The sequence below is a fragment of the Crocuta crocuta genome, unplaced genomic scaffold, assembly GCF_008692635.1.
Source record: "Crocuta crocuta isolate KB4526 unplaced genomic scaffold, BGI_CrCroc_1.0 scaffold30, whole genome shotgun sequence".
In the NCBI taxonomy this organism is placed as follows: Eukaryota; Metazoa; Chordata; class Mammalia; order Carnivora; family Hyaenidae; genus Crocuta; species Crocuta crocuta.
In genome coordinates this window covers 13,069,106-13,080,508 of record NW_027528345.1, presented here as the reverse complement: position 1 = coordinate 13,080,508, position 11,403 = coordinate 13,069,106, and the positions used below count along the sequence as shown (strand labels likewise).

The window sequence follows — 11,403 nt, the reverse complement described above, 5'->3', positions numbered from 1 at the left end:
CCCTCCCTACCTTGTACCTGACTTTCTTCCAGGATGACCTGTGCGTATGGGAGAGAGAGGTTGAGGATGTGGGAGTAGAGGAGAGAGAAGATTGGGGAAAAGCAGAAGAAGAAAGTGAAAGAAGCTCTAGAGGAAACCACAGGGNATCCCCAGTTGCTCCCCCCAGCGGCTACACTGCTGAGATCCACCTGATGCTGCCTGCGCACCCACTAAGACATAGGCACTTGGCTAGGTGCCTGCCTTTCAGTCCCTGCTGCGCAGAGTGCCCCTTCAGGCAGAGGAGGCGGACCTGTGACAGATCTCACGTCCAGTTCCTTCTCAGAGTTCCCTGTGGTCAAGTGTGGGCCGGCCGGGTATTTTCCACATCCCCCTTCTCCATACAGGCTTCATCCTTGCCATTATCGCACTCTCGGACTCCTCTACGCCTTTCCCAGCCTCTACCGCTGTCTTGGCACAGTGGCCTCCCAGTCTCATTCTCTGAACCTGGCCCTGTGTCTCTCTGCAAACTTCCCAGCTGCCTTGACCTTGAAGTTCTCAGCCTCTCCGCTTCTCACCGTGTTACTTCTCAGCCACTGAGTCTATTATCAAGCCCTTAGGTTGTGCCAGGCTCTCTTGTAAGCAATGGTAGGAGTCCCCTCATTTGATTCCCATAACAGTCCTGCATTCCACTTGACAGATGAGAAGAAGCCACAGGAAGGTTAAGTAACTACCTAAGTACCCACTGCGGTAAGTGACAGATCCAGGATTGGAGCTCAGGCAGTTTGGCTCCAGAGCCCATGGAGTTAAGCGTCCACCATGGTACAGTGGGCACTTGGTTTTCAAAATTAGAGCCCATAGCCACGAATTTCCCCCTCATTCCAGTACTTAGTACCTCCATATTTCTTCCTTGCTATCGTGTTCCTGTATGAGGAAGTGGAAGGGTCCCATCGACCCTGGGTTGAACCCTCAGACCAGCTAGTTATTACGATGTGACCTTGGGCAAAGATTTTTATTGCTTACCTCTGAACCTCAACATCTCCCTTTCCTCTTAGCCTCTACATCTGTGAAATTTGGGCTGGGGGTGGGCAGGGGGGATATTAGCATATGGATATGTCATTAGGTGGCTGCGAGGATTAGTTACAATATTGTGATATGCACGGCATGTAATAGGTGCCCAGTAGACAGATGGGCTTCCTTGCTTCCTTTCAGATCCCTGTATTGTCAGCCCCCTTGGCCCAGTTCCACCCCTCTGGGCCCCACCTTCTAGATCAGTTACCCCACCACCCTGAAATCTCCCCCCACCCCACCCCAGGGTGTGTCACTTCCTCCTCTGCAGCCTCCCAGATCAGTACACAAAGGCTGCCGCGAGGCTGGAGGAAGGGCTGCTCTGCACGCACCTGTGAGTACCAGGGCACCAGCCCTCCTGCCTCCTCTCCTTACTAACCCAGCCCCAACCCCTGCTCCCAGCCTACCGGGAAGAGGGCTCTGGGCTCTGACCCCAAGACACCCAGGGTTCAAGTGAGACTTGGGAAAGGCTCTGAAGTCCTTTCTGCATTCCTGAGATATCCTCATCCCTGTTCCCTCCTTCAGCTTGTCAAGCTCTCCCTGCCCCCTCACCCCACCCCTGCCCCCCACCTATCTCTTCTGCATGGGTTTCCCAAAAGCGGGGCTGGAGGGAAGCAGAGAAGGAAAGGGATGTATGACTGCCATCATCTGAGTGCCTGCCATGTGCCACGGATTATGTCACGTAGGTAGGGCTCTCCCAATAGGACTCGCCCGCTGCTATCCCTGCCGCCTAGTGCCTGGTGCTCAGCTCAGATCTGCCAGGGGCGCCTTGGCTATGGAGACCAGATTCCTGGGAGACTGTGGCGCCATGGCTCAGTTCCCGTCTCTCCTTGGGACACTGAGTGGGCAGCAGAGGATTCCACTGGATTTGGGAGATCTGGATAGGTTGGGACAAGGCTCTGTCTCTCAGGTGCTGAAGGGGGTGTTAGGGTGTTGGAGTCAGGACAGAGTCCAGGAAAATGGGACGACCATGGAGGGAAAGAAGACTGAACTGACTGCCGAGGACCCATCAAGGCAAGAGAAAGGGGAGTAGGTGGACCCATTGGAACTGGTAGGGAGAAGGCACAACTTTTGATGATGATGGTGCTTGGGCTGGAGGCGAGGAAAGTGGCAGACAAACCGAGTCCCGGCCTTTCTTCATCCCTGTTCATAGTGTGGCTGTGGGCAAGTCACTTCTGGCTCTGGGATTCAGGTTTCCATCTATAAAAAGAGGGGATCGAGCCAGACAGCTCTGCCTCTCTATGGTTAGGATAGGCGGGGGAAAGGAAGTAAAACAAAGAACTGGAAAGACATGGAGAAGAGAAATGCAGCAGAGAGAGGTCATCACATTTTTAATGGGGGGTGGGTGGGTAGGAGAAAGTGAGGGAGACAGAGAGAGAACTTAACAGAAACAAGTGGCAGGTCATGTATCCCCAAGTAAAAAACGAGGGGACAATTGGGAGAAGGGGGTTGGGGAGCGCTGTCCAGCGGACATGAGTGGGGTTGAGGTCTCTGGTTTGTCCTATCCTGGGGGCCCCACCTGAGATGAGTCAAAACTGGGCTTTCTGCTGCAGCATCTCAGGCCTCCTCGACCACAGGCGTGCAGAGCAAGCAGGCTGAGGTTACACTGAAGCTAAGCCTGAACCCGCCTCACATGGGGGTGGAGGCCCCAAGACATATATAAACTACCCCTGAAGTCCCAAGAGCAGGACAGCTGACGTCACCCCACCCCTTCCCCAGTCGGAATCTAACTCCAGGCTGGGGAGGATGCAGATGATTTGAGACAAGGAGTTAGCTGGCCTTTCTCATACACCCACCACTGATGGGAATATAAACTGGCACAGTTGCTAAGGCGGTTACGTCAGCAATTACTCGCCAATGTTACAAATGATACCTATTTACACAAATCCTCTTCCCAGGATTTATCCTACAGATCTACTTGCACACGTGTGAAACGATAAATCCATGGATTTTCATTGCAGTAGTTTTATCTCTTTATCTTTCTAACTTTATTTCTTTTGAGAGGGGGTTGTAGGCAGAGAGAGAAAGAGCATCCGAAGTGGGCTCAGTGCTGACAGCCCAGAACCCAGTGCGAGGCTGGAATCCTAGAACTGTGAGATCACAAGCTGAGCGGAAACCAAAAGTCAGATGCTTAACCAGCTGAGCCACCCAGGCGCCCCCAGCATTAGTTTTAACCGTGAGCAATTAGAAACAATTTCAATCCCCAGGAGAGACTAACCCCGTGCTTTGATACTTTCATGCAATGGAAATGTATACCGCTGTGAAAATGAACAAGGAAGTTCTTTATTTTCTTGAGTAGCAGGATTGCCAAGAAAAGTAATTAAAAGAAAAAAAGGGGGCACCTCGTGACTCAGTCGGTTAAGTGTCTGACTCTTGATTTTGGCAGAGGTCATGATCTCACGGTTCATAGATTCGAGCCCTGCATTAGGCTCTGTGATGACAGCACAGAGCCTGCTTGGGATTCTCTCTCTCCCTCTCTCTCTGCCCCTTCCCTGCCCATACTCTCTCTCAAAATAAAATTTAAAAACATTAAAAAATTTTTTTAAAGAAAAAAAGGGGTATGTATTCTGGAATTGTGATTGTAGAATTCTGTCATTTGATTCTACCATTTGAAGAGTATATATTTTCACATTAGTTTGTGTATGCAATCTCTCAAAGGATTATCAGCAACAAAAGATAATTAAAAATGATTGTTATTTATTTAGCGTGAGGTATGCTAATAGGAGGAGGAGGATAGGAATGGGAGATTTCTCACTATCCCAATGTTTTGATTTTTGATGTGATAACATGCACATAAAATTGATCATTTAAACCGTTTTTAAGTGTACAGTTCAGTGGCATTAAGCACATTTACGATGTTGTGCGACCATCACCACCATCTAGTTCCAGAACTTTTTCTTCATTCCAAAGGAAACTGCCCATCAAGACGTGATTCCTTATCCTCCCCAATCCCCGGCATCCACTTTCTATCTCTGTGGATTGGTGGAGTCAGAATACTTGACACAGGGGTGCCTGGGTGGCTTAGTCGGTTAAGCGTCCGACTTTCGCTTGGGTCATGATCTCGCGGTTCGTGGGTTCGAGCCCCGCGTCAGGCTCTGTGCTGACTGCCAGCTCAGAGCCTGGAGCCTGTTTCAGAGTCTGTGACTCCCTCTCTCTCTGACCCTCCCCTGCTCACGCTGTCTCTCTCTCTCTCCTAGAAATAAATAAAACATTAAAAAAAAAATAAAAGAATACTTCACACAAATGGATTCCGACAATAAGTGGTCTTTTGTGACCAGTTTCGCTCACTTAGCCTAGTGTTTTCAAGGTTCATCGATGTTTTAGCCTGAATCAGCACTAAATCACTCCTTTTTAGGGCCACATTTCACCGCACAGATAGATCACATTTTGTTTATCCATTCGTCAGTTGATGGACGTTTGCGCTGTTTCTACCTTTAGGCTACTGTGAATAATACTGCTCTGAACATTCATGTACAAGCTTTTGTTTTAACTTACTGAGGAATTATCAAACTGTTTCCCACAATGCCGTGCCACCAGCAGTGTATGATAGTTCTGTTTTGTCCACATCCTCTCCATCACTTTTTTTTTTTTTTAATTTTATTATAGCCATTCTGCTGGGTGTAAAGTGGTATCTCACTGTGGTATTTGATTTGCATTTCCTTGATGACTAATGGCGTTGAACATCTTTTTATGTGCTTGTTGCTTATTTGTCTATCTGCTTCAAAGAAATGTCTATTTAAGTCCTTAGCTATTTAAAAACTGGGTGGTTTCCCTTTTTGTTGACATGCTGTAAAAGTTCTCGACATCTCTGGATACTTACCAGATATATGATTTGTAAATAGTTCCTCCCTTTCTGTAGCCTGTCTTTTCGTAGTGCTCTTTGATTCGCAAGACTTTTATATTTTTATGAAGTCCAGTTTATCTATTTTTTCTTTTGTTGCTTGTGCTTTTGATGTCATAGCTAAGAATCCATTGTGAATTCCAAGATCACAAAGATTTACCTTCACATTTTCTTCTAAGAGTTTATGGTTCAAGGGCTTACATTTAGGTCTTTGATCCATTTTCAGTTAATTTTTGTATATGTTGTGAGGCAGGGATAGAACTTCATTCTTTTACATGTGGATATCTAATTCTCCTAGCACCATTTGCTAGAGACTGTTCTTTCCCCATAAAATAACTTGGCATCCTTGTTGAAAATCAATTGGCTGTAAGTGCATGGATTTATTTCTGGACTCTCAATTCTATTTCATTGATCTATATGGCTCTCCTTATGCCAGTATCACATTGTCTTGGTCACTATAACTTTCTAGTGAGTTTTGACAGTGAGAGGTGTGAGTCCTCCCATTTCATTCAAGATTGTTTTGGGGTGCCTGGGTGCCTTAGTCGGTTAAGCGTCCGACTTTCGCTTAGGTCATGATCTCGCGATTCGTGGGTTCGAGCCCCGCGTCGGGCTCTGTGCTGACAGCTCAGAGCCTGAAGCCTACTTCAGATTCTGTGTCTCCCTCTCTCTCTGACCCTCCCCTGCTCACGCTGTCTCTCTCTCCTAGAAATAAATAAAACATTAAAAAAATTAAAAAAAAAAGATTGTTTTAATATTTTTAATGTTTATTTATTTTGAGAGAGAGAAAGAGAGAGTGGGGGAGGGGCAGAGAGAGAGGGAGACACAGAATCTGAAGTAGGCTTCAGGCTCTGAGCTGTCAGCACAGAGCCCGACAAGGGGCTTGAACTCATGAACTATGAGATCATAACCTGAGCCAAAGTTGGAAGCTTAATCAACTGAGCCACCCAGGTGCCTCTCAAGATTGTTTTAGGAAAAAAAGAGATGAAGATTGTTTTGGCTGTTGATGGTCCCATGCAATTACACATAATTAAAAAAATTTTTTTGAGGGGCACCTGGGTGACCCAGTCGGTTGAACATCCGACTTCGGTTCAGATCATGAGCTTGCGACTCATGAGTTCGAGCCCCGCGTTGAGTTCTTGTGCCGATAGCTCAGAGCCTGGAGCCTGCTTTGGATTCTGTCTTTCCCTCTCTCTCTGTTCCTCCCCTGCTCACACTCTGGCTCTCTCTCTCTCTCTCTCAAAAATAAAGATTAAAGAAATAAATTAAAATAACCTTTTTAATGTTTATTTATTTTTGAGAGAGACAGACAGAGAGAGAGACACAAAGAATCTGAAACAGGCTCCAGGGTCTAAGTTGTCAGCACAGAGCCCGACACAGGGCTCGAACTCACAAACTCTGAGATCATGCCCTGAACTGAGCCATCCAGACACCCCACAATTCCATATAATTGAATGAATCATATAATTAATCCGTATAGGATCAGTTTTCCCACCTCTAAAAAAAGGCCATTGTGATTTAACTTTTTGAATTTTGAAGCATGGTTATGGATTTATTTAATTAATACATTTTTAAAAATCAGAAATTTGCCTACTCTTCCCTAGAGGTCATTCCAGGAATTACCCTGCCTTCAGGTTCTTTCTCTTCTCTCTCTTTTTAAAAAACATTTTTAAATGTTTATTTTTGAGAGAAAGAGTGTGAGCAAGAGAGGGAGGGCAGAGAGAGAGAGAGAGAGACAGAATCTGAAACAGGCTCCAGGCTCTGTGCTGACAGAACCACAAACCACGAGATTGCGACCTGAGCGGAAGTTGGATGCTACCAACTGAGCCACCCAGGTGCTCCTTTTTCTCCAGTCTGTATTTGCTTTGTGCAAAGTATAGGAAAGAGAAAGTCTTGCCAACCGTGGCCTGCCTTCCTCCGTTATCCCAGACCTTTAGAAAGTTTTCTTATGGTTTAATCTGTATTCCTCTTGCTACCATGTCGGCTACCCTTCCCTGCCTCTTTCATGCACTTCATCAGCTCCAGCCTTCCTTCCTCTCATTCCTATTCCCAGATTTTCCTCCTTTGTTTATAGCCCTTGACCCTCCTCTTTTCTTTCTTTCTTTCTTTCTTTCTTTCTTTCTTTCTTTCTTTCTCTTTCTTCCTTCCTTCCTTCCTTTCTCTTTCTTTCTTTCTTTCTAATTTTTTAATGTTTTATTTATTTCTGAGAGAGAGTGTGAGCAGGGGAGGGTCAGAGACAGAGGGAGACACAGAATCTGAACACAGGCTCCAGGCTCTGAGCTGTCAGCACAGAGCCCGACGCGGGGCTCGAACCCACGAACTGTGAGATCGTGACCTGAGCCAAAGTTGGATGCTCAACCAACTGAGCCGCCCAGGTGTCCCCTCCTCCTTTATTTAGAATCCAAGATTATTAAAGCTGTCAGGACTGTCAGATTATTTATTCAACTCTCTCTCTTTACAGATGTGGAAACTAAGGTCCAGAGAAAAAGTCTGACTTGCTGTACAGCCAGTAAGAGACTGAAGCAGGACCAGAGCCTGGTCTGTTTGCTGTTCAGTTCTGTTTCCACAGTGGCCTGAAATCTTGGTGAACAGACCTGGCTGGATGTAGGCCTTAGTGCTTCCAGGCCTAGTCCCCAGACTCTTGTTAAGCCATCTTGCCCACCTTGGCCCTAGTGAAGCCTGCACACAGGAGGGACAGGGTTTCTCTGAGGCTCCTATCCAGGCCTGGTACCTGCCCTTTCCCGACATTTTGAAGAAACTGCTGAATTCACAGGGGCAAGGGAAACTATGAGGGGAGATGAAGATTTGGAGTAGAGGGTTCTTTGTTGTTTTTTTTTTCTCCCTAAAGTGAGCTCTACGCCCAGGCTTGGGTTTGAATTCATGACTCCAAGATCAAGAGTCATGCTCTATCAAGTAAGCCAGCGAGGCACCCCTGGGGTAGAGTTTTGAGAGTAACAACCACAGACTTATTTTATTAAAAAAATGTTTACTTTTTTTTGAGAGAGACAGAGAGAGAGAGAGAGAGAGAGAGAGAGAGCAAGTGGGGGAAGGGCAGAGAAAGGGGGTCAGCGGATCCTAAGCAGGCTCCAAGCTGACTCACAAACCGGGAGATCATGACCTGAACCGAAGTCAGACGTTCAACCCACTGAGTCACCCAGGTGCCCCAACCACAGACTAATTTTAGAGGACTGAGAACTTGGAGGGCCTCCCTAAGGACCCATATGTCCCCCTTTATATCCTATTACAGGCCATGGTGGCTTTATCAATGGTCCTTGTTTTCCTGCTGGCTCTGAACAGAGGGGAGAGTGAGTTGGATGCCAAGATCTCATCCTCAGAGAAGGGCACAGAATGGGGGCGTCCTGATCTGCCCCTGCCGGAGTCCTGCCAGCCAGCGCCCACCTGCCAGAAATGCATCCTCTCACACCCAAGCTGTGCCTGGTGCAAGCAGCTGGTAAAGATGGGCCTGTGGCCTCTGAGCCCTGCGTACGTGTATGTGCAGAATGGAAACGTGTGTGATTGTGTGGTTTTCTGGGTACACGCTGCAGTCCCGTGTGTGACTGATTTTGTGCATGTATGACTCCCGCATGTGATTGTGTGTGTGTGCATGCGTGCATACACAAGCATGCAAGTTTCCTGTGTGTGTATGTTTATGTACCTGTGCATTCGTGTATATACGGACAAGACTTGTAACCACAAATTTGGAGGAAGTGTGTCCTTGCTTGTGTACAGGGAGGGGGACCTGTGGTACGTGTACACATGTGAGGAAGTGTGTGTGTCAGCCTGGGCTCCCATAACAAAACTGGGTGGCTTAAGCATCAGGAATTTATTTCTCATCGTTCTGGAGGCTGGGAGTCCAAGACCAACATGTCAGCCAATTTGGTTTCTGGTGAGAACCCTCTTCCTGGCTTGCAGGCAGGCTGTAGACAAGCTCTCTGGTGCCTCTTAGAAGGGCATCCATCCCATCATGGGGCTTCTACCCTGATGATCTCATCCAACCCTAATTTCTTCTCAAAGGCTCCATCTCCAAATGCCATCACACTGGGGGTTTGTCCTTGGCAGAAAGTGTGTGACTGGGTTTCTGAGTCTGTGTTGGGGGTGTGTGTGCCTAATAATGTTCCTAAGGTATGTAGCAGCCTGTGGCTGGGAGAGTAGGAGGGAAGGAGTTAGAAGTGTGTACACTTGGGGGGAAAGGCTTGATCTACCTAAGTGGCCAAGAAGGATGCTGGCGGGTGGGTGTCTCCCTGGCAGGTCAGACAAGGCTGTTCTTTGTTTATGCCTTAAAGAGCCAGGGCTCATGGAGTGACAGAGCATGGCAGGTGCCTGAGTTGGGGGCGCTGGTGGGAACCGAACTGTCTTAAGGGAAGAGGGAGGGTTAGATGAGAGATGAGGGCAAACTCACCAGAAGGAGAGGGCACAGCCACACAGGGGGAGCTGAGGCTGATCCAGCCCAAGAGGAAGGCCCATAGTGAATCTGGGAGGACCAGTACAGAGGAGACTCAGAGTCAGCATGAGGCCGAGAGCAGAGGTGCCAGGCAGCGGCTTTGGGGACAGTCAGATAATGTGTCTGCCTCCTTCCATCTCTGGACCCGAGTCTGGTACCAGGGCCAGTTGAGAAGCCACTGTAACCATTTCCTTCCTCAGTCACTCCCCAGCCAGTCCCAGGGGTGCTAGCCACACTGGGGGGAAGGGGTGTCTCCTCTTCTGTCCCTGTCCTTCCCCTTCCCAGGAACTTATCCTGGGTCTCAGCCTGACACCCTTCCCTCTTCGGCCTAAGCATGCAGGGGAGGTTGGACTAGGAGGCCAGGCTCCTCTTTTTCTTGTGGTAGTGAGGTCCCTGAGATCGCAACAGGAAGTCTGTGGNATCTAGATAAGGGGGAGGAGGGGGGTGCTAGAGGAAGCGGGCTCTGACAAGGAAGACAGGACAAGGTGGCTGTTGGGGGGACAGGGAAGGGAGGGCATCGGAGGGGCTCAGGGAACTGGCCGCGAGGGGAGGGTTAGGAGCAGCCGGGATCCAGGGGCGGGAAGGTCTGGGAGCAGGGCTGGGGGTGGTGGTGCGTGGGGGAATAGGGTCCCCAACGCTCCTCCCCTCGGGCGCAGAACTTCACCGCGTCGGGGAAGGCAGAGGAGCAGCGCTGTGGCCAGCGACAGGAGCTNGCTCCCTGGCCCGCCCTCCTCCCCCTCCCCCAGGGGAGCCCCAGCAGCTCCGCGTGCGCTTCCTCCGGGCTGAGGGCTACCCCGTCGACCTGTACTACCTTATGGATCTGAGCTACTCCATGAAGGACGACCTGGAGCGCGTGCGCCAACTCGGGCAAGACCTGCTGGTGGGGCTGCAGAAGGTCACCCATTCCGTGCGCATCGGTGAGCACGACCGCACCCCCACCCTGCCGGCCCTCAGCCTCCACCTGCAAAAGCCGCTTCTGCCTCTGCCAATGGCCTGGGCACACAGGGGCCCCGCCTGCCCTCTCCCAGTTCTTAACAGACCTGGCCAGGCCAGGTTTCTGGCGTCTCTCTCCCAGAACATCCATCATCTAGGACAGAACGGGAGGGGACTTAAGAGACTATAGGTGGGGTAACTGAGGCCCAGAGTCTGGCCAGACTGTTATCAGACAGCTCCCAGGGGTCACACAGCACACTCTGGACCTGCCAGCCCAGATATGCCCTGATGCCACTGTCTCAGCCCTGTGTCTCTCGGAAAAGGTCTAAATGTCCCTGTCCCTGGCTGTGCCTTCCACACTCACATCTGCCCTGTTCAAGATCCCCTCCTGTGCCTCATGCTGCTACTACACCCTACACCCTCTCCTTCTTCCCGGGGAGGTCCTGCCTGACCCCTACTGTGTCCTCCTCTTANAGTCAGCGGTCTAACCCCTTTGCACCTGCCAGGTACTCAGTCCCTGTGCTCTAGGAGCACCGGCTCTCATGGTCTCCTCTACTCCTCTGTGACTGTCTCTCTCTCACCTCCCACTTCCCATGGACCTCTGCCTTCTGAGTCCTGGGCAGCAGCCCTTCTACCCTGCTGCTGGCCAGTGACTTCGGGCACAGCCTTCATGATTCCCCCCTCTCCCAGGCTTTGGTTCCTTCGTGGACAAAACGGTGCTGCCCTTCGTGAGCACAGTGCCCTCCAAACTTCGCCACCCCTGTCCCACCCGGCTGGAGCGCTGCCAGCCGCCGTTCAGTTTTCACCACGTGCTGTCCCTGACCTCGGATGCTAAGGCCTTCGAGCGGGAGGTGGGACGCCAGAGCGTGTCTGGAAACCTGGACTCCCCTGAAGGTGGCTTTGATGCCATTCTGCAGGCTGCACTCTGCCAGGTGAAGAGGAGGGGAAGGGAGCTGAGTATGAAGAGCCCTTTGGGGCCAAGACCACCACCTAGGGTCATGCAGTGCCTGGTTCTAGGGCTGCCGTTTGTACCATAGTCACTGAAGTTTGCATATTTATTTTAATAATTTCCTGGTGGATTGGAGTAAAATATCTTTTTTTTTTAATTTTTTTAATGTTTTATTTATTTCTAGGAGAGAGAGAGAGA

The 11,403-nt window shown here is 49.7% G+C and overlaps 1 protein-coding gene across 1 annotated transcript in view; it reads left to right on the top strand.

Annotated features, from left to right (window-relative positions):
- The first annotated feature begins 1,338 nt into the window (after positions 1–1,338).
- ITGB7 (integrin subunit beta 7) overlaps positions 1,339–11,403 on the top strand; it is a 15,534-nt gene continuing 5,469 nt past the window's right edge. Inside the window, 6 exon segments of the mRNA XM_077753470.1 lie at positions 1,339–1,378; positions 7,344–7,420; positions 8,130–8,333; positions 9,980–10,061; positions 10,064–10,240; positions 10,947–11,188. Coding sequence (XP_077609596.1) covers positions 8,133–8,333; positions 9,980–10,061; positions 10,064–10,240; positions 10,947–11,188 — 702 coding nt within the window. The 5' untranslated portion in view covers positions 1,339–1,378; positions 7,344–7,420; positions 8,130–8,132.